The sequence below is a fragment of the Raphanus sativus genome, chromosome 5 (genome assembly GCF_000801105.2).
Source record: "Raphanus sativus cultivar WK10039 chromosome 5, ASM80110v3, whole genome shotgun sequence".
Classification (NCBI taxonomy): Eukaryota; Viridiplantae; Streptophyta; class Magnoliopsida; order Brassicales; family Brassicaceae; genus Raphanus; species Raphanus sativus.
In genome coordinates, this window is record NC_079515.1 from 33172950 (window position 1) to 33195114 (window position 22165).

General features: G+C 34.9%; 6 protein-coding genes and 1 long non-coding RNA gene across 10 annotated transcripts; 4 read left to right on the plus strand and 3 right to left on the minus strand.

Moving 5' to 3' along the window:
- Nucleotides 1–188: 188 nt before the first annotated feature.
- LOC108862817 (protein LNK1) lies at nucleotides 189–4231 on the plus strand. 3 transcript variants are annotated; one of them, XM_056986423.1, is made up of 9 exons: nucleotides 189–384; nucleotides 849–975; nucleotides 1441–1750; nucleotides 1844–1952; nucleotides 2063–2375; nucleotides 2531–3127; nucleotides 3277–3425; nucleotides 3534–3666; nucleotides 3761–4231. In XM_056986423.1, the coding sequence occupies exons 2-9, from the start codon at nucleotides 952–954 to the stop codon at nucleotides 3854–3856; spliced, it is 1731 nt and encodes a 576-aa protein (XP_056842403.1). In that variant the 5' UTR covers nucleotides 189–384; nucleotides 849–951; the 3' UTR covers nucleotides 3857–4231. The 3 variants fall into 3 exon arrangements, with proteins under 3 accessions (XP_056842403.1, XP_018492568.2, XP_056842404.1); XM_018637066.2 differs by having other exon boundaries at nucleotides 1441–1952; XM_056986424.1 differs by lacking the exon at nucleotides 849–975 and having other exon boundaries at nucleotides 190–384; nucleotides 1441–1952.
- Nucleotides 4172–5603, minus strand: LOC108862818 (uncharacterized). The gene is made up of 4 exons (XM_018637068.2): nucleotides 5355–5603; nucleotides 5032–5149; nucleotides 4595–4742; nucleotides 4172–4506 (listed from the first exon to the last, which is right to left on the minus strand). Exons 1-4 carry the CDS (start codon nucleotides 5553–5555, stop codon nucleotides 4293–4295), a joined length of 681 nt encoding a protein of 226 aa, XP_018492570.2. The 5' UTR covers nucleotides 5556–5603; the 3' UTR covers nucleotides 4172–4292.
- A 139-nt stretch (nucleotides 5604–5742) lies between these two features.
- LOC108805307 (40S ribosomal protein S28-2) lies at nucleotides 5743–8126 on the plus strand. 2 transcript variants are annotated; one of them, XM_018577323.2, is made up of 4 exons: nucleotides 5743–6521; nucleotides 6593–6838; nucleotides 6940–7503; nucleotides 7758–8126. In XM_018577323.2, exons 1-3 carry the CDS (start codon nucleotides 5763–5765, stop codon nucleotides 7069–7071), a joined length of 1137 nt encoding a protein of 378 aa, XP_018432825.2. In that variant the 5' UTR covers nucleotides 5743–5762; the 3' UTR covers nucleotides 7072–7503; nucleotides 7758–8126. The 2 variants fall into 2 exon arrangements, with proteins under 2 accessions (XP_018432825.2, XP_018432828.1); XM_018577326.2 differs by lacking the exons at nucleotides 5743–6521; nucleotides 6593–6838 and having other exon boundaries at nucleotides 7367–7503.
- LOC108805308 (MATH domain and coiled-coil domain-containing protein At2g42480-like) lies at nucleotides 8035–10139 on the minus strand. Its single transcript, XM_018577324.2, has 4 exons — nucleotides 9915–10139; nucleotides 9651–9811; nucleotides 9178–9389; nucleotides 8035–9053 (listed from the first exon to the last, which is right to left on the minus strand). Exons 1-4 carry the CDS (start codon nucleotides 10016–10018, stop codon nucleotides 8415–8417), a joined length of 1116 nt encoding a protein of 371 aa, XP_018432826.1. The 5' UTR covers nucleotides 10019–10139; the 3' UTR covers nucleotides 8035–8414.
- A 1332-nt stretch (nucleotides 10140–11471) lies between these two features.
- On the plus strand, nucleotides 11472–13080 carry LOC108859344 (uncharacterized). Its single transcript, XM_018633238.2, has 7 exons — nucleotides 11472–11626; nucleotides 11866–11984; nucleotides 12064–12126; nucleotides 12205–12252; nucleotides 12524–12577; nucleotides 12672–12726; nucleotides 12812–13080. Exons 2-7 carry the CDS (start codon nucleotides 11901–11903, stop codon nucleotides 12835–12837), a joined length of 330 nt encoding a protein of 109 aa, XP_018488740.1. The 5' UTR covers nucleotides 11472–11626; nucleotides 11866–11900; the 3' UTR covers nucleotides 12838–13080.
- Nucleotides 13081–17312: 4232 nt separating this feature from the next.
- Nucleotides 17313–18832, plus strand: LOC108856671 (peroxidase 71). The gene is made up of 3 exons (XM_018630524.2): nucleotides 17313–17812; nucleotides 17918–18080; nucleotides 18258–18832. Exons 1-3 carry the CDS (start codon nucleotides 17393–17395, stop codon nucleotides 18659–18661), a joined length of 987 nt encoding a protein of 328 aa, XP_018486026.1. The 5' UTR covers nucleotides 17313–17392; the 3' UTR covers nucleotides 18662–18832.
- Nucleotides 18833–20755: 1923 nt separating this feature from the next.
- LOC130512665 (uncharacterized) lies at nucleotides 20756–21480 on the minus strand. The gene is made up of 2 exons (XR_008946233.1): nucleotides 21259–21480; nucleotides 20756–21060 (listed from the first exon to the last, which is right to left on the minus strand). It is a non-coding gene; the product is annotated as an uncharacterized LOC130512665 (long non-coding RNA).
- Nucleotides 21481–22165: the final 685 nt, after the last annotated feature.

Sequence of the window (22165 nt, forward strand, 5' to 3'; positions counted from 1 at the left end):
CAGTTTCGAGAACATACCAGTGACGTGTACCAATGATAACACTGTAAGTGATAGGATCCTCGCGCTGCTCTCTCGTCCACAAATTCTGATATTAAACTCAGCCCGTTTAACCTTTTGATTGTGTCGCCACGTGTCGAGATCATGGTCACTTGTCTTTTGATTCTCCCGAAACATAATTCATTATTCTAATTAAAAAATTGTAAAAAAAGAAGAAATTAGGAAGCCATCATCGTCTTCTACCCAACAAAGTCATACAAAGTTTCTCTTTATCAGTTTACGATCTAGAAATCGAGTACTACCGCTACGAATCGGCTGTGTTTTTTCTTTGTTCTGGTTAATTATTTGATCGGTGAAGTTTTCTGGAAGTATCTGTCTGTCTCACAGGTGAGTTGTATTTGGTTGAGAGTAGACTCTAGGGTTTTGATCGCTCTTAAGTTTGGTTGAATCTGTTTCGATTGAATTCGTGGTTCTTATGCTCAATGATTGAATACTAGCAGTAGCAGCAGCTGATGATTTCTCAGATTTGATTTTTTTGTGATTTAACTATCATTTAATGCTTCATTTAACTTTATACTATAGTATTGAGCTAATTATTAGTATGAGATATTACCATTCATGGGGGAATCGATCTGGTAGGCTTGCTATGAGATTTGACTTTCTTTTTTTTTAGTGTAGAGTTTGAGAAGGATGGGTGAATTTTAGGGGTTTGGATGACACTAGTCAGATTTTAATTGAGGGTTTTGGAGTCTGGATAAGAAAGATGAAGTTTTACTATATGATGATGGGTTCGATATCTCTGTTATTTGGAACCTTCTTCAGCTGTTTAATATCTTATGTTTCTTATCCAGAACTAGTTTTGAGGGGAGTTACATGTTTTTGCAATAGAGGTGAGATGTCGGGGTACTGTCCATGGTTTTAGTGGTGATTAAAGAGTCTTGAAGTTGGGAGGAAATGTCAGACTTGTGCTTTGATCAGGTGAGTTTAGTCACTATCGATATCATTTGGTCTTCTGATGTTGACATATGTCAAACTTTTTTAGAGAGAGACGGAGACGTGTGTAGACTACTGATTTTCTCTTTGTTATATGAGATGTTAATTATTTGAAATGCAACTATAGCATATACTACTCTTGTGTATATCAGTATATGTATCTTTTGATGTTTATATACTGTACTATTATATCACTGAAAAGTTTTCTGCCATGTTACTATCCCCAGCTGAAGTTTTATGATAATACTGTTTAGTTGGTGAGAATTGATGAAGATTTTCTGTCCGTTTAGCACTATATTTCATAAATTACTTCTTGTATCAAAAGAAACTTTAATGTGTTCTGTGTTTAGGTTTTTATAATCGGTTGTATGTTTCCCTAGCTTTTTCTTTTCTTCGACTTGCTAACACAGATTGTTAATTGGTAGCTGAGTTCTTTTCCTATTTTTTCAGCTGGACAATAATACTTCAGATGAGTTTTATGGTAACGATGATGGTATAGTGCCAAACTCGGCGTACGAGGCCAGTAGCAGGAAGAAACAAAGACATGAAGATAGGGGTAGCGAAAAAAACCACTTAAAGAGTAATACTTTTATCAAGAGGCAGGGCGATATGTTAGGAAGGAATCCTTGGTCTGAGAAAAATAGTGTCGGCTCCCCGGTTTCTCGTGAAGCCGGATCAGACAAAGATGTTCAGGATATGACATTAGAGGATGCAAATATCTCAGATCATGGTTTCAACGGTGGTAACGTCAACGTGGCTGGTAATTTCGGCTCTGCGGATCCCATGTTGTGTGACAGTTCCACTGCTAAACATGATGGCGTGTATAATAATTATTCCGTCAAAAACATTCCAGATGCTGAAGATAATCTCAGTTTTTTGAATAGTGGAGATAAAGAAAGCAATGATCTCTTCTATGGATGGGGTGACATTGGAAATTTTGAAGATATGGACAATATGCTTAGGTAACATTTAAAATCTTCTCTTTGAGAAAAAAATTCTAACACATGGGATCTCATCCCTTATAAGGAAACATACTGTACTGAGCTTACTCTTGTTGCTTTGGATGCAACAGGAACTGTGATTCAACTTTCGGGTTGGAGAGTATTAATAATGAAGATAACTTGTGCTGGTTCTCTTCTGCTCAGCCAAATGAGGATACAGACGCTGCGATGACAGATGATATGAAACCAGACACAATGTTGGGAAACCAAAGGACACCTTTGTTGCAGGTGGAGGATTTTCTGAACAATAGCGAGTCCAACCATACTGTTGAAGATGAATATGGTGGTTATACCGCTGTCAGCGGCTCCGCTCAAGGAAACTCTTCAGTAAAAGGATATGATACAAATTTGCAGAAGAGTGATATATTGATGCTGGATGAAGAGGTTAGTCAATTTTTTTATTATAGAAATTTGCCTTCTGTGAAGACGTTGGCTACTTACTACATGTTCTCAGTTTGTTCTTTAGATATTTCCAGTGCTGAAGTCTTGATACTCTTCCAGCAATTCATATCGGTTCACTTTTTTTGTTTGTTTTACAGGCTAATCTTGAAAAGAAGCAGACTGGTCATCTTCATAATCTTGATGGGTACTCGGGTAACAGTCTTACTTTACAGAACAGCGGTATTTCCAGTGAACAAATGGACACAAATCAGTATTATCCTCCCTCTGCATTCCAACAACCAGGTGTTCCATACTCGCATTTCAATTTTGAGCAGCCTTCAAATCAAGTATCAGCATGTGAAAGTAATTCTGGTACCAAATCTGAGAACAAACCCAATCCTTCCTCTGCTTCAAATGAGTCATACACATCAAATCATGCACAATCTGTCGAGAGCTTGCAAGGTCCAACTGTTGATGATCGGTGTAGGAAGGGATTTGAGAAGAGAGTTAGCTTGCAGGCGGGGCAAGATTTGCCTCCTTATGCCGCAAGTACCAGGAAGAGTAGTAAGACAAACCCATTGGTGTTTCCTGAGGCTGCTCCTATCCAAAAGATCGGGCTTGAGGATGACCACAGAAAAGTTGCAGCTAAAGTGGAAACATCAAACAGGCTGGAAAGTTCATGCCTTAGCTCTGTAGTTAATGACATTTCACTGGAGGCAACAAGTTTTCGCCAGCTTCAACAAGTTATAGAACAGGTACAACTTGTCGATAGATAATGGAACAATTTACCTATGAGCTTTGAAGGTGATTGGTACCAAAAAGTTCTTGATCTTCCTTTGTGATAATTAATATAAACTTACGTGTACAATTGTTTACTTTGTTGATTTGCACTCGCTTGCTCCAGTTGGATGTTAGGACGAAGCTTTGCATAAGGGACAGCTTATACCGATTGGCAAAAAGCGCCGAGCAGAGACATCATTGTATGGATGCAAATGGTGGAAACGGACAGGTGAAAGGTGCTGGCTCGCATCTCGAGACTGGTGAAACAGACAAGTAAGCACCAAATGCATACTTCTCCAGTATACTCATCATTTTATCTCCTGCTGCATCTTTCAGTTCTTGTAGATTCTGTCATTGATATCTGTATTTGTTCTTATCCAGGTACGTGGGATTCTTGGATATAGAAACTGATACAAACCCGATAGACCGATCCATAGCTCATTTGCTGTTTCATAGACCCTCAGACTCATCTCTTTCAGATCACGATGTTCTCTCTTATAAATCCCATCCAATGGTAACTTAAACAAACGCTTACTTCTTACGCATAGCCATTCAAACTTGCAAACTCTGTCGCATAGTGGCTCATTTAGTCATCATAATCTCCACAGATTCCTCAGCCCAACAATAGTCCAAGCCTGAGGATAGAGAACCAAGAGGAAACCCAAGAACTTAGAACCGAAGCTGTAGCAAGTGACAACAAGTAGTGATGTCAACTGGAAACCGGCTCTTTCAGTGCTGAACCAAACCGAGACATGGTTGTGCCAGTTAGTTACATAAGTCCTGATTGTGTCTTTCATTAGGATCATGGATTTTGTAACGCGGTTGGGAATGATTGTCTGGTTTGGATTCCATTTCCAATTTGATTGTACATTGTACACTTGGTTGCTCGGGTCTTTGAGACATGTTAATTGCCTTTGTCGTATGCTCAAGTTGTTAAGTAGAGAGAGGCACATAGCAATTATGTAGATAAAGATGTTAGTATCTCCTTTTTTTTTTCTGTTGCAATGCTATAATCACTCTGCTGTGTATATCTCTCAACATCAATTACTTAAGAACTTAAGGGTTTTCACTTCCGACAATAGTTTTTAGTAATGATGGATTTGGATGGAACAACAATTTAAAGAAAAGTTTGGAAACATTCTAATCGAAATGTTGCCTAAGTTGCATCTCGGTTTCACTTTTCCAAGAAGCGTGGGAGGATTGTCCTCTCATTCTTTTGCTCTTCTCTTTATCTTTGACCGTAGAGCCTTTCTTCTTTGCATCCGAGTCCGGTAATGGCCGGTCACCGCAAAGTGGGCATACCATTCCTCTCGCGCTTGTATATGTTTTTGGTACTCCACATTGCAGACACATCCTAAACTCATAAAAAGAAACACTAATCAAGCAATATGGGTTTTTAGGAAAGAATGATGGAAGTGGCAAAGGGATAATATATTTCATACCTTAAGAGATCTGCAGCTTCTTCTGCATTTGGATTGGTTGCAGTAGATATCCGCTTTTCACCATTCTCTGAAGATGGTGGTGCATCGATATCGTTTCTGACTCTCTCATGAATCCCGACAAGTTGAGGTTTCGCTTCCACGACAACACCTATAAACCAGCCGACACCACCAGTGTTCAGATAGTTTCATGAGAAAAACCACAAAAAAAAAATTAGATAGAGATAACAGCTCGGTTCCTGGTTCACTATTTCACAACGTGTATGCTTTAAAGTACCTAAACAAAGCTTCACAAGGAAAATCAACCGCTCTATAGACTATAATTATGTGAACCTAAACTTGAGGATGTGAATGACAGGACTTTCTTTTGTTGGTAACACAATTTAACCTTTTTCATTTTTTCTTAAATGCTACAAAGAAGCAAACAAGTAGTGGGGTACCTTTAGGTTTAGCTTTCTTCTTTTTGCGGGTAATACGTTTTGCATGCTCTGCATCTCTAGCTGTGGCTTCTTCATCCGCTTCTGTACGGTTGTTTAGAAACTCCGGTGGCCCTGATATCTGCAAAGTTTTTTTCACAGAAGTAAAGCAAACCAGTTCACAGACTTGCAAAGCCAACCAACTAGTTTTCGGATATCTCTAATGTTCAAACATAAACCTAAAATTCAATTTTACAGATCGAAGAAACTCTTTTTAATCCATAGTAAGATATCTTTCAGTTTCACTTCGAATCTACACAACGACTAGTCGAAATTTGATGATGGACCTGAGAGAAAACGTCGTTAGCTGAAGGAAGGCCAGAGTCTTTAGCAGAGTTGGATGCAGAGAAATCGAACACTGAAGAAGAAGATCCGTATCTCTCAACGCCATGATTCTCATCTTCCTCGCCGGAGCTCTCGTAATCCTTCTTCTCTGCATCTTCTTCTTCTTCTGCAGATGAATAACCTTGAAGCAGGGTCAAGCTCATCTTCGAAGATCTGTCGTCTCTCTCAAACAGCCGCAAAATCGGACTTTTGTTTATTTATGCTTTCAACCGTAGGTTTTGTAAATCACATTCCAATCCTCGGTTCAAACCGGAAATAGAGACAGTTGATTTGTATACCGGATTTATCCGGTTAAATTAGAAACATTTATAAACCGATTCGGTCTGCTTGTAGAGGCAAAAACCTTGAGGATGATAAGAAGCTTTCGGTTTACCTCTTTGCTCTCTGCCGCTAAACCTCTTCGCTCCTTCGCTTGCTCATCTTCTCCGGCGATAGAGCCACCGCAATGCTCGTCGTCTTCATCAATTTCTCTCCGTATCACTCATCCCAAAACTCCGCTGTTCCTTAGAGCGCCGTCGCACGCAGCTCCTTTGTCGGAGGTTTGGAAATGGCACGGCTGGGCGAAAGATCTCGCCTCCTCCGTAGATGATAACTCTTCTCCCGAGGACGAAGACAGCCTAGACTCCATCCTCCTCCTCCGCGAGCTGAAATGGCTGATCGAAGACTCGATCGAAGCCTCCGATCATCATCATCCGGTGATCATCACCGGAACGGAGACACCGCGCGGCGACGACGGAGAGAAGAAGAGTGTGAAGCTGAGAGCGTCGCTGGAGGAGCTGTACGATCTATGGCGTCAGAGGATCGAGAAGCGGCGGCCGTTTCAGTACGTGGTGGGATGCGAGCACTGGAGAGATCTGGTGCTGTGCGTGGAGGAAGGCGTTCTCATCCCGAGGCCGGAGACGGAGCTGGTCGTGGATATGGTCGAGGAGGTGGTGAGGGGAGACGAGTGGTTTAAGAGAGGGGTTTGGGCTGATTTGGGAACGGGAAGCGGCGCGATTGCGATCGGCGTTGCGAGAGTTTTGGGCGGTTGTGGGAGAGTTATCGCTACAGATCTCAGCCACGTGGCGATCGCTGTTGCCGGGAACAATGTTAGAAGATACGGCCTTGAGGTTAGTTAGTGGGTTGGAGAGTTTCTGAAACATTATTTAGGTGATAACGTTTTTGTTTATTATATATCCAGGGAATGGTTGAGGTAAGAGAAGGGTCTTGGTTTGAGCCATTGAAAGATGTTGAGGGAAAGCTTGTGGGGCTTGTGAGTAATCCACCGTACATACCGAGTGATGACATTCCAGGTTTACAAGCTGAGGTTGGTAGACACGAACCGAGGCTTGCATTGGACGGTGGTGTTGATGGGACTGATAGTCTTCTCCATCTTTGTGATGGGGCTTCCCGGATGCTTACAAGCGGTGGCTTCTTTGCTTTCGAGGTTACTCTCTCTCTTTACAAGTGTTAATAGTATCATTTGCACTACGTTTGGTTTAATAATCACATGATGCGCCATGAATGATGGATCTTATGATGATGCAGACCAATGGAGAGAAGCAAAGCAAGATGATCGTGGATTACATGACCAGTAATCTCAAAGACAGTTTCTCTGGTGTGAAGATAGTTTCTGATTTTGCTGGAATCGGTCGGTTCGTGACTGGCTTCCGCCTCTGAGATTTTACGCAACTTGCTATAGTGTCATTTCCCTATAATATATGTGTACTAATTGAGCTACATGATGTATGGATTTGTGAAATTATTTTTTTCCTCAAAATCATGAACTGAGTTTCACGGAGGAATCTTGTTTATTTGTCAATATCAAGATGCAAGGAGTACAAAAATAACAGCTTTTCAAATTGATAAATCATATAATAGTATAAAATCATTGGTAATAACTTGTGATTAACAGCTATAAATCAACTACACCATGTAATTTTCCTTATAGTTGTAATACGAATGTGGGCTATAAGAAGCCCATAGTAGTTTACTTAAGCATGTAGATGTGGCCCATTCATGCTTTATATAGTTCATCATCACTCAGCTTCATGTGTTTAGGTTTTCTAGCAGAATCGATTTCACGTAAGCTCCCGCCGCCTCCTTCTACAGGTTCGTTGATTGCTCCGTCCTTTCGATCTTGGATATTTCTTAGTGTCACTTACATGTTCATAGAAGCTTTGCGTGATGATTTTGGAGCCTTAGTTTCTTAGATTTTTTTTCCTGTTGTTCCTTCTGCCGCACTTGTAGAACATTTTGTTGACTTAGTGAATCTGTGGTGCAAGAACAATAGTAAGTGGTTATTTGTTGATTTGATCTCTGGTTTGATATAGGAATCTTAATATGCTATGTTTGTGTGATTGCAGAATGGATTCTCAGATCAAGCACGCCGTGGTCGTTAAGGTCATGGGGAGAACTGGTTCTCGTGGTCAGGTGACTCAGGTTAGAGTCAAGTTCACTGATTCGGACCGTTTTATCATGAGGAATGTGAAAGGACCGGTGAGAGAAGGAGACATCCTAACTCTTCTCGAGTCCGAGAGAGAAGCCAGAAGACTCCGTTGATTCCATATGCCCATTTCTCTATGAAAGTGTTACCAATATTTACATTTTGATGATGCCCTCTTATGTTTATTGACCTTATGGTTGTTTTTTTTTTTGTCTAAGAAATACTCTGTTTTAATTACTCGAGTTTGCTAAGACAATGTTTGGATCTAGAAATGAATCTTTTTCAAATACATGAAACTGTGGCAACATTTATCTTCTATCAGTATATGATCACTGTTTATTCTTGAGGTTCTCTATGTATTAACATTTTCGATTCCAGTATCTGAATGGTGTATTGTTTAAATATATATTTAGAGATCTTTAACCCAAAATTAAGAAGTATTCAAGGCTTTGCATATTTTCTCTTTTTGATTAAGAAACCTATTATGTAGCAGTTAATACCAAGCTTCGAGGCCGACAGAGTAAACTTAGAACACAAACAATAAGAAGCCAAGTATCTGTTAAATCAAGCTGCCTCGTTAGAGCAACAAAAAATCATGAGAAGCAGGTTTGGCCTTCTCCTGGTCCAGTTTCGCTGTGAGAACAGACACCATTACCTCTAGCTTCTTGACGCTTTCCTCTAATTGTTGGACTCTAAACCCATCAGCATCCTCTGCTTTCTTCTTCTCCAAGGAAGCATCCTCAAGTTTCGACTTCAAAAAGTCCATCCTCAAGCCTGATTCTGATTCTATCACCTCAAGGTTCTGGACGCGTTCCTCAAGATTTTCGACCCGAGGCTCATCCGCTTTTGCTTTCTCCATCTCATCAATCTTTCTCTTCAAAGAGTCCATATTCTCTTCCATCTGCTCAAGATTCTTCACACGTTCTTCAAGCTGTTGGAGCCTCGAACCATCAGCATCATCTTTCTTCCTCTCCAAGAAGACATTATCAAGCTTTGGCTTCAACCAGTCAATCTTGAAACCCACTTCTTCCAGCTCACTCAACTCGCCCTGAGAGATGAGTAGCTCAGCCTCTGAGTGACTCTCTGAAGGCTTGTTCAGTGTATTGATGAGGCCGAGAAGGACATTCATGTATGCTGTCTTCACCACTTGGTTCTTTGGTTTTAAACCTAATGCAATATCTGGATGCTCTACGAATATCTTCTTCACTAAAGCAACCTGCAAAGGAGACTTATGGTTTATGTTTTACTCAAAGAAGGAACCTAAATCTGTAAGTTATGAAGCAACCCTCCTACAACGTATGCAAAGTTGTTTGTACAAATAGCAGATTCTTGCAACTTACCTGAGAAGCAGAAACCTGAAAACCGTTGGTATCCACAGTCTCTTTCTCTATTACATCTTCGGTTTCTCCATCCACAGTAATCACATCAATATAGACTTCAACGATGAGACTGTCCTTCCCCATAAAGAATTTCTCCTTAAGCTTGCTAAGGAGATGTAACTTTCGGAAGCCCCATGCTTTGCCCTTAGCGTCAAAAACTGTGTTATTTGCAACTGTTAAAAGAAAAATTATTCACAACTTATTCAAGAAAAAAAATTATTCATCAACCACATATTTATGTATGTACTCGTTTCTACTTCTTGAAGATTACGTGTTTACCATCGATATGCACACATAAACAAATACACTATACACTTGTTAAAAACTATTAGACTAGACCTAGCTCTCTAGTTCATATTGGTTCGTATATCCCAAACAAAAATCACTAATGAAAGATGGAAAAAAAAAGTCAAGAAAAGGCAAAACTTCATTACTTTTAGATCTGCAGCGCTCTATATTGCGATGATTCAACACGGTGAAGTAAAAATTAATATTCCTTTTCCATCCAACTCGCAATGATTTAGGGTTTGCAACGTGCAGGTACACAGACAAGTGATTATCAGCAAGATCTCCCTTGGGATAAACTTCGAGGTACCTGTATCAAATATTAAACCCTTCTTAATAAATGCTACGTATAATCGAATACATCAAATCTTCGAGAAGAGCAAGGTTTTTAAAGAGTGTTCTTGTTGTTTTACCATTCGCATCCGCCAGCAACGAATACCTTAGACAATACGGCAGCTTTCTTTTTCTTCCAGAACTCCTCTATCTCAAACCTGAAGCTTGGATTTTGACTCCACATGTTTGATCAATTTTTTTTCCTCGTTCGAGAAAAGACTATTAACTTTCAGACTTTCACACCTGAAGCCCCTCTCTGCTTATATATGATGCAAAAAGAAAAAGCAGACAAAGTCTGAAACCCTTATCTTCGTTATCTTTGTTTTTGTTTATTCTTTTAAAAGTTATATATATCCATTATTTAAAAATTATTATACAAAAAAAAAGATCGATGAGATATATATCCCTATATGTTAAAGGAGAGGAACGGTCAAGAAAAAACCTAAACCAAATTAATTTACTAGAAGAACTTAATTGAATACTACTATAGGGTAATTAACTAATTACTACATTGCTTTGACTAAAATTTTTTTTACTACATTGCTTTACATTATAATCATTAAAAAAATCCATAATCCTTTTCAATATTTTGCTCAGTAATAAAAGTAAAATTGTTTAAAATAACACAATTTGGCTACTGTTTTTCAAAAAGAAAAATTTAATCAAAAATAACATAATACTAGATGTTTGTCCGCACATGCGAGCATAATGATGCTATAATTATTTATTAATACATAAATTATAATCTTAAATATATATGTCTACTACGTTACAATTTAAAAAAACTTTTCATGCATTATAAATATTTTACATTCATTAATAATTAATATGTATAATAAAAATTTCATTGAGATCACTGAATATTCTTTTTTGATTATACAAATTTAATTTTTACTTGATTAATATTTTATGATGCATCTTTCAGTTTTTTTTAAAAATTTTATATATATTAAAAACCAGTTATCAGCTAACAACAATATATATATATATATATATATATGTGTGTGTAATTATTCTTTTTATTTAAAAAATAAATTTTCTTTTTAATTTTCACTATATTAATCTTTAAATTATTATATATAATCTAATAAATAAATTTAATTATTTATTAATGGTCATCTATCGTATATTACTTGTGAAAATCTCTTACTGGATGTATGATAGGATCATGAGGAAAAGTTTGACATTATCATGAGAACTGAGAGTAATTATTTTATTTTATTTTTGAATCAACATATCGGCTTATATTTTGTAGGATATCATGATATTTATTTATTTTGATTAATTTAGTATTATAAATATATAACTATAATATATAATATAGATTAATCAAATTAATGATTTAGCTAAATTTAATAAAAATATGAAAATAATTAAAATTATTGAGAATTATGATAAATAAGCAAAATTAATTAAAACCGGACTTGACTAACTAAAAACAAAAAAAAAATCTGTATAGATTTATATTTTCAAACACAAAATAAGAACATGGCCTATGGTCTATGGTCTGACCACGCTGGACTAACAAGTGTGGGCCTGGGCATTATTATGTTTAAGGACAGCAAGCCCATTCAGTCATTCGAAAAATAACGCGGCAGGCCTATCCGGCACCTCTAAATTATTAAAATATAAAGAGAATTACAAATTTAGCCCTCTCTCTACGCGGATCTTGCTCCTTTCGTTTTCTCTATCCCAATCCTCCAATCGTTGATCTCTTTGACGACAACAACATCAACAGAGAAACGTCGCAACCAGCACAGAGATAGGAGCCAATCGCAAATCCTTCCTCCTGGTTAGTCGATTCTCGATCTGAGATTATCTGATTGTTATAGTCAGCTTCGATTTTTGAAAATTTTGATTTTGTTGATCGGGTTTGATTCTACCTGATTCGCCGTCGTTTGCGATCTGATTATCGTATTGGCTTGTGTTTAAGTTGAAAATCACTCAATATTCGCATTGTGGAGATCTGACTTACACCACCACATGGTTGATGATTTTGATTCCAATCTGGAAAAAAAAAATTGATTTTAGATTTTGGTGGGCGTTGAGGAGACATCATCATCAGAATGTCAAGCGTAGAGGATGTGAAAGAGCGAGGGAACCTCACAAATGACGACGCAGATAATTCAATGCCATCGTCACAGCAAGAGGTTTCCATCACACACACACCACAAAGCATATTAATCATCAAAATTAACACTGATTTGAAATTGTATTTGTTGTGGGTAGGAGGCTGCTGTAAAGAACAAGTATGGAGGACTCATGCCAAAGAAACCACCTCTCATTTCCAAGGTATGTTTAATTATTTTTATTCACCTCTAATAAGATTTTGTGTATGTGTGTTTCTGAGATGTGTTGTTTTTATATTAGGATCATGAACGAGCATACTTTGACTCAGCTGACTGGGCTCTTGGAAAGGTACAAAATATCGAAACTTTTATTCAATATTGTTCTTCTTTCTTTCTTGTTATCAAATAGTATCAGTTTTCCAAAAATCAGTCTAAGCGGATCTAAACAAAATGATTTTTAAAAAATATCAGTCTAAACGTTAAAAAAAATTTGATCTAGACGTCTGACTAATCAATAATCCCATATAAAACCATCTAGCAATTTCTTGAACATTTATTGTCAAATATTATAGATTCTCTCTATTGTACTGCAACTCTCATGGTTGATGTTTTTTAAACAGCAAGGTGTTGCTAAGCCAAAGGGACCCTTAGAAGCTCTTCGTCCCAAGTTACAGGTAAACGTGCTTTTACCACGTTTTAGTTGTTGTTTTTTTTTCGTTCTTTCTGCGGGCTGTTTCTTATCTTAAGATTTTGTCCTCATTCCTACAGCCAACGCAGCAGCAGACGCGTTACAGGAAGTCTCCATGTGCTCCATCCGGTGAAGGTAATTTTTTAATCTTTTCATCTCATCATTTTCAAAGCAAATTAAGGACTTGCTTATCAAACTCGTTGGCCTGGTATTATAACAGATGGAGGAGCTGCTCAGGGCGAATGAGTTTAGAGACCAGAGAGAGAGAGAGAGAGAGAGGGGGGGGGAGATATGAAAACTCTGGTGTAATAACTTTGTTATAATCGGATATTGTCTGTCCATTTGAAACAACAGATACGTTTTTCAATAAATCTTAACTCTGATCGCATAGAGTCTCCAAGGTGAAGACATTGTTATAGTTTAGCCTCTGTATGGAATCTCCGAGTATAACTTAATAAGTTTATGAGAACCTTCCGTCAAAGACCTAAATATGATAAGTATGGTGACATTTCACATTATTATTTTAAGGTAATTGTAATTTCTAATTGAAAAACTGATGCTAATGATGCTATGACATTGGAGTCATAATATGAAGTTGCAGACTTCTTCTCCTTGCAAATTGAGAAATATGGTAATATATGTACTTCTATCTCACTATTTTAAGATAATGATACTTGTTTATATATTATTGAAAATAACTTGGTTGAGCTTAGCTCACCATGAATTTGAGTTAAAAATGAGCAAATTAGCTCACTTGAAAACTCTAACTATGCTAGAGGTGTCTACAGTCTATAAAAGGAGGATATCTCAAGCAAATGATTTTCAGATATACTGAATACATATTGTTAAGCAAATACATATGTAGTCAGAAATTTTGTGAAATTAATCTAATCAAGTCATTAGGCATCACATCATGCATGGTTTGAAAAAAAAGGAATAGAACGTGCATTAAATCAAATATAAATTTCCCCTCGAATACACAAAGTCAGCTATTTCATCAATTTTGTTGATTGGTAGGCATATAGATTGGTTGAGTGAAAGCCGCAAAATATCACACCCATACGTTCGCAGATTGTACTAAAAACACAAAGTTTTTTTTTTTTTTTTTCATCGACTTTTAGAGACTCAACTAGATTCTGTAAACCATAACGGTCTCTGCATCCATATGCACAACAAAGAACGTTTGAGAACACAAAGTTAAATCTATCATATAAGTGGTTACTTGTCAAGATAAATAAAATCGAAAATATTGCTACACCATACAAACAGACCGTGTGTTCATTGGAAATTCAACACACATGACATCAAGAAAGCGAAAACATAGAAACCCGAAGATAAGGAAGATTTGGTTGGAAATGGAAGTCGGAGATAGTTTCACCGGAAGATACTTCCAAAAGCGTCTCACTAATTGCCGGATTCAACAGTCGGTGTCCGACTTATCTTATGATGTCTTACTCTGCTCAAAAGTCAGCTTTGCAAAAACATCATCACTATTCTTAATTTATTGTATCTATCTTCTATACAAGTATTTTGGTAAAACTTTATGGCCAGCCCGAAGGCCAACTTATCAGGAAAGACATATATATATCACTTTTTTTTATTACATATATATCACTTATATTGTTTTTCTTCTTTTTTTTCTTAAATATATATCAATTATATTGTTTTTCTTCTTTTTCTTAACATAATATATACGTTTGCATTCAAACACTTTAAAATGATAATTATAATCAGTTCAAGATGCAAATACAAACATCAAACAATAGTTTGAAACAATCGTGGTCATGATCTCGATCTTGTTTCTTTGGTTGGCAAAACAATATATTTAGTAAACGTATATCGATGACCAAATAAACGATCAGTATTCAGAGAAATACAGAAATAAGGCTCATAAGGGCAACATTATTGGGGATGAAGAGGAAGGAGTTTTAGAAAAACTATCTAGATGCTAAAAATATTAAAATAAGAAAAAAGTGGACAAAGAAAAATAAATGGTCGTGTTTTCAGATTTTCAACAAAAATAAATCAATATTATCTTCATGTCTGTCTTTTTATTTTTTTGATTTAAAATTTAATCAGTAATTAGATCATATTAAAACTATTAATATTAAAACTGTTAGATGTTGATGGAAAGATACTCCACCTATGGAAGTGCTCTATGTTTTAGGATATATTAGGTGTTTTCTTGCACCACGTGCAGTAAAAGAATTTTAAAATATTTTTTAAAATATAAATATAAATTATATTTATTTTTATTAATATTATAAATTTTCTTTTTTCTTATCAATATTTTAATATAAATTTGATTTAACTGAACATTAAAATTAAGATAAAATCAATTTTGTTTATTTTGAATTATATTTAAGAATGTGCATGTATATATTTAAAATTATAATCTTAGGTAGATTTTTCTATCTATTTATTTTAATTAAATATATTAAATAAATATGTAAAATTTCAGAATTATCAAAAATTAAAATTAAACAATATTTATAAAATCTGTAAATATATATAAGAAACTAATGATTTTACGATTTAATTTGATTTTATGATTTAATTTTATAATTTTCTAAAAATATGTATATATTTTTGAAATATTTTAATTTAAATGATATTTCAAAATTTGAAATGCCATAATTGAATATATTTATTTTAATGATGATTTATGCGTTATTGCCATATTTTTAAAAAGTCCAAAAATATAAATCGATAATAAATATAATATATGAGTTATTACAATATTTTAATTTTTTTATCAAAAATATAAATTAACATTATATATAATTGTCCATGTCATATTAATCTATAAGACATATCATCAATTTTAGTAGCTATGTCACAATTATTAATCTAGGTGTTTTCATGCACCATGTGTAGTGATGAATTTTTTAAAAGTTAAATTTTATATTTTAAAATGTAATTTATTAATATTGTATATTTTATTATTTTGACTAATAATTAATATAAATATCATTAATTAAACATAAAATTAAGAGAAAATATTTTTTTTATTTTAAATTATATTTAAGAATATATATGTATATATATAAAGTTAAAATCTTAGATAAACAAAAATTATTTATTTCATTTGGTTAAATTATTATATCAACTTGTACAAAATTACTAAAAATCATATAAAGTTGTATAGTTATCAAAATTTAAAACTAAATAATATTTATATAATTTGTAGATATCTAAAAGAAACTAATGATATTACGATTTATTTTTTTTAATTCAGAAAATTTAAAAAAATTTAGATAATAAAAATTATTATTATAAAAGTAAAATTATATAATATTTCGAAATTCAAAATATCATATTTGAATATATTTATTTTAGTGATGATTTATGAGTTATTACCATATTCTACAAAGTTTACCAAAATATAAATCAATATTAAATGTAATATATGAGTTAATGTCATATTCTAAAAAGATTTGCAGAAATATATATTAGTATTAAATGTAATTGTCCATGTCATATTTAAACATATGACATGTCATCAATCTTAATAGCCACATCACAATTTTTTTTGTGAAAACGATTGTAAAGAAGACATGTGGCAAATCACTTCTCAAATATAGACTAGGGGATATTCCAACATTAATCTTTCTTCTAATTATCAGGGTAGTGTTCAATATATATAATAATATATAACCGAAATTTTCTCCCTACCAAGAATCATTTTCTCGATATAAATATTAAAAGTTATATTGCTACAATATATAATATAGTTAGCTAAAAACATATATAACTTAAATTATACAAGTTAGAAAATCTACAGCTACAGTTTATAACGAATGAAGGAGTTAACATTTACAAAAACTAATAAAAATAACGAATGAATAAGGTTTTTTTTTATACTACTTTAAATAAATAAAACTAGATTTCGATCCGCACAAACATTTTATTTTCGTGTAGATGTTTATTTTCATTTAATATTTGCATAAACATTTTTCCATTAATAATAGACAAAACGTAAATATAATATATTTGTGAAAACAAATATACTGCCAAAAATTTGTTTGTTAGCAGAACCTATATTATAGGAGTAGTTATTATAGTAACTAATATATGAGGTCATGTAATAAGTTAGAAAATATTAATAAAAAATAAATGAAGTATGGTTTTGTTAAAAGTTTATTCAAAAAAAAATCACACATAAAAAAAAATTGTGACTTCTATTTTCATATAATAGATAATGTTAAATTTAGGTTGTTTTCGTACTGAACTCCGCTTGGAGATACAGTCCACTTTGTTATGGTTCGTTCTAATCCTCTCGTTGATATCCACAAAGTAAAAATGGATGAATCCTAATTGACATACACTATGTCCTTATCTCTAATTACATAAGTATAATTTTTCTAATAATAAACTAGACTGGAGCCAAAATTTAAAACTCATACGTAAACAATATTTCTATCACTACATATTCAATCAATCAAGTTCATAGAATGATGATTATCAAAAAAAAAGTTCATATGATCAAAGAGAACAAATCCAAAAGAAAATGCTTTTAAAGTCAACGAGCGGACCAGCTAATACCGCACTGACCCAAAACAGCACGCGCTTTCGGAGTTTTGAATATCTCACAAAAAACGTCATTCTATCTAATCCACAGATTCCACACAGACACTAGCAAACAATAAAGCGGGTTTGGTTGACTGACACGTTATTCATTGACTTGTCAAACCCTTCTATAAATAGCACCCTAAAACTTACCAACTCTACTCACTCAAAACTAAAAAAATACACTTGATATTCTCTAGCTAAAAACCCTAAAATATAAAACATATTCAAGATGAATTTTGTTAGATCATTGTGCGTTTTCATTACCTTCCTCAGTTGTCTAGTCATCTCGGTCCATGGCCAAGCTGCCGCGAGGCCCGGTCCTGGTTCTGGCACGAGGATAGGGTTTTACTCAACCACATGTCCTAATGCAGAAACCATTGTCCGAAACGCCGTGACAGCTGGATTCAGCTCTAACCCTAGAATTGCACCAGGAATACTAAGAATGCATTTCCACGACTGCTTCGTCCAAGGCTGTGACGGTTCCATCCTTATAACGGGAACTAACACCGAGAGAACAGCCGTTCCGAACCTCAACCTCCGTGGATTTGAAGTCATAGACAACGCCAAAACCCAGCTCGAAGCTGCGTGCCCTGGAGTCGTCTCTTGTGCTGATATTTTAGCTTTAGCCGCTCGTGACTCCGTTGTCCTCGTAAGTTTTAATTAATGAGTAACGTTGCACTTGCATGCAGTTATATTATTTTATTTGTAACTTGTGAGTAACGTTTTTTACGTGCATGGAATAATTTTAATGCAGACAAGAGGAACAAGTTGGCCCGTACCAACGGGACGTAGAGATGGTCGAGTTTCTTTGGCTTCGAACACTAATAATCTCCCTGGTCCTGGTGATTCTGTCGCCGTTCAACAACAGAAGTTCTCCGCTTTGGGACTCGGTACCCGCGAACTCGTCGTCCTAGTCGGTCAGTAGTTTACATTTTACAGAATTCAAGACCTATAAATTACCAAAAGTTAACGTTAAGAAACTCTCATATGTGTCCAATTTTGCATAGGAATTTTTATCCTAAAATATAGAAAATGAAAACCTTATCCGAAAAAATTTCACAGCATATAGTAAACCAGTTTGTATAATTTAACAGGAGGACACACGATTGGAACAGCGGGATGCGCTACATTCAGGAACAGACTATACAACAGCACCACAGGCCCTGCGGATCCAACCATTGACCCGACGTTTTTGGCGCAGCTTCAGACACAATGTCCCCAAAACGGTGATGCCAGCGTACGCGTTGATCTCGACACCGGAAGTGCAACCACTTTTGACACATCCTATTTCAACAACCTAAGCCGTGGCCGTGGAGTCCTCCAATCCGACCAGGTCCTCTGGACCGACCCAGCAACTAGACCCTTTGTGCAACAGTTGATGAGTCCTAGAAGCACCTTCAACGGTGATTTTGCCAGGGCAATGGTCAGGATGAGTAATATTGGTGTACTTACTGGGGCTACTGGAGAAATTCGTAGGGTTTGCTCCGCGGTTAATTAAGTAAATGATTAAAACAGTGGTTAGCGATGGATAAACTTTTTCATTGCTGGCTAAGTACTTGTTTCAAGTGTGATTTTAGTTTCAATAATAAATAAACCAATAGAAAACGACATACGAAAAGCCCAAAATGGGTCGATGAATAAAATGTATCTATAAGGTGTTTGTATTCGATTTCTTTTGGCTTTACTTGGTGGAATTAACAAAATGTCACTTCTTCGCAAATAATTGCATGACTCGTGATGAGTTTGGTCCTATTTTCTTTTCTTATATTTTATAATTTACGTTAACCATGAGAAGACTTCCGAAGGTAATGTTCATGTACCATAAGGTCCATAACTAATTATTTAAAACGGAGGCTAGATAAACTAGCTAAACATAAAAGGGAGATTTACCTAAATTTAGATTATTTACAAGTATAACAAATATAAAATACAATTGACTATATAAGAACTGAAACAAGACGTAAAATATTTGTTATGTGACCACCCTTATACTCCCTATGTACCCCAAAAAAGAAGACCAGTACCCTTTTCATTAGTTCTTCTGACGTGCTTTGATGCAATTTATTGCTCGACCGTTACACATTTAGTTGCATAAAATACATTACATCCATGGCGGTGCACATAACAAACTAGTGAATAATGTCAAATGATTGTTAAACTGTCCTGTACCAGTCTTGTCAAAGAAAAACAGATAGTTGATTGGGCAACCAGTTAAGGATTTATAATTGATTAATGTATGGTTGATAAAAATAAAGAATATTTGTTTTGCTGACAAAAGAAGTTTAACTTTATGACTTAATTTACTAATGTAAATAATAAAGCATAATAAGCCAATGCAACAACAACAAACAAAAGAAACAAAAATACGATATATTAAACCATATATAATCAGGTACATTAAGCTTATCTTCGTCTTTGTCACTGCCAATTTTTTCCAGTGCAACTGTTTTGATCAACTTTGGCAATCCTACAAGCTATTGTAGTTAATTAACAAGGTACATGTACGCGTATTAAGTTTGACTGTATTATTAAGTGAACGCATTAGCTGTACTGATTTAGACCGAGCAAGCAATACTTTTCACACTTCAAATTTTTTTTTTTTTGAAACACTTCAAATAATTTATTATATTTTTAACTGATGCCTTCTTCACTATATAATCCCCTTAATTTGCATATGACTGTAAATTTATACATAATTAGTATAGGTTTTTAGTGCATACATGTTAAGGTAAAAAGAAAAGGTAAGATGGCGTGGTTCACGACTCACGAGTCTTGTTAATATTTTTGATTCGAAACAAAAACTTCCAAAACATCTTTTGAGTAGAAGACAACATCCGTGTAAATCTATATATATAAAGTACAGTGTGTTCTCTCCTGCTGACACATAGGATGACACGTCACTAAGTTGTTCGACCACAGGACAACACGTGTCCTCATTTATTTAAACGCTGCGCATCATTTCTATTGGGTTTTGTTTACGTGTTGTGTTTTTGGCTGTGTCTGGCCCAATGCTCCTCCGCATCGTGTGGATTGTCGTGGGATCTCAGCTCGCGTCCGAAGATCCTCTCCTTCCCAAGCATCTCCTCCACGCAATCCACCGGAATCAAAGCTCCACGCCATTGTGATAGCACCGCCCAAGCCGTCACTAATCCTCATCTCGATCCCATGGATAAGGCATCTTGAAGTTCCGGAGTCGTGCTCTGCTCTGGTAAGGACACTACAAGAAATATGGGTATTAATAGCACCCGAAAAATGCTATCATATCGATTTCATAGCGTTTCGAAGAACGCCGTGACAGCCGCAGCTATAGTAGACCTCCCTCTTATCATAGCGTTTTTTGCGTGCTGTAAAAACATAGAGATATTATAGCATTACTCCAATGTTATATTATACTTATTAATAACACGCTATTTTAGCTATAAAATTTGTTTATGTGGCTTTTCTTAAGTGCTGTAAAATATTTTATAATGACATATATATAATGCTACAATTTAAATAAAATAATTAAATTTGTTTAATTAGTTATGATAATCTAATCTGGTTTAATATTAAAATTGGTTTATTACTGATTTCGATGTATAGATAAAACCGGTTTACAAATTATTTCGGTTTATATTAAAATTTTGGTTTACAACTGATTCGGTTTATAAATTAAACCAGATTACAAATGTTTTCAGTTTACTAATTAATACACACAAACCAGGTTTAAAAACTAAATCTAAAAAACAAAAAAAATATCCTAACTCCTTCGCTCTCCTCCGCACCGTCTCCCCCACTCTGCCTCCTCCGCCGCCACAACCTTCATCGATGAAACTCCTCCGTCGTTGCTTATTCTTCTGCTTCCGCTTCTTCTCTCCGTCTCCTGCTGTTCTTGATCATCTTCATCTTCTGCTTATCCTGAAACCCAGTTTTCAAAACATAAACAGAAAAAGATTCAAATTTTATCCTTTGCCAAAAGCAGAGCTAAAATCAAAATCAAAAGAGACAGATATAATATGAATCTTAAAAAACGAATCAAAAGGACCAAATCGATTAAAACGACGGACTAGAGATTACAAATCTAAACCCTAGTTGGAGCCCCGGTGAGGAACTTACTCGATGGCTTAGTCGATCTCAGATTCTGTTTTGATTGGAGATTCTCTTGGGCTCGAGACACGAACCAGCGAGATGAGAAGTGGAGTACTTCGTAAAAGATGGAGAATTAACCAGAGAAGAAGAAAAGATGGATCTTTGATTTTTTTTTAGGTTTGCGACGGAAGAATTTGAGAGGAGCAGAGATCGATAGAGAAGAAGAAGAAAAGATGAGAGGAGCAGAGATCGTGAAAAGTGAAAACCAATTAAAGAAAAATCAAACGTTTATGTCCCTTAGATTAAATTCATCAACGGTTGATATTGGAACAAGGAAGTTATCCTCACTTTCTTGTATTAGCCAATAGAAAAGAGTCACTAGGATTCCTATTAAAATAAGAAGAATAATGTAAAAGGAGGTGAGATCGACGGCTGTGATCTAGTAAACGGTACTCTACGTTTCTTTTCTGTTTCTATTATTTAGTTGTTTAGTTTCATGTGCATAATCTGTAGAAAGTAGTAGAAAATTGCAATTTAAATTTCAAAATTCTGAATAAAAGCTTATACATGTTGAATAATTACAAGTTTTTAATGGTTACATTTTGATTTTATTGTTATATGAAGATTTTTGTTTGAAAATTTTATAGTTATAATTTCAGTAATTGTAGTCATATTTTGACTAAATTTTTTATATAACAATTAAGTTATTCATTTAAATTTTATAAAAATAATGATATAAGATTTATGAATAAGTGTATAATTTTATTTTTATAATATACTTGAAGTTTAAATTTAAACTTTCTATTATAGTTTTGTAAAAAATAGATTTATGATTTTGTGTGTAGGCTATAAGTTTGGGGTTTAGGGTATTAGATATAGGGTGTAGATTAGTGTCTGAGGTTAGAATTTAAATGTGAGATATAGATTTTTTAAA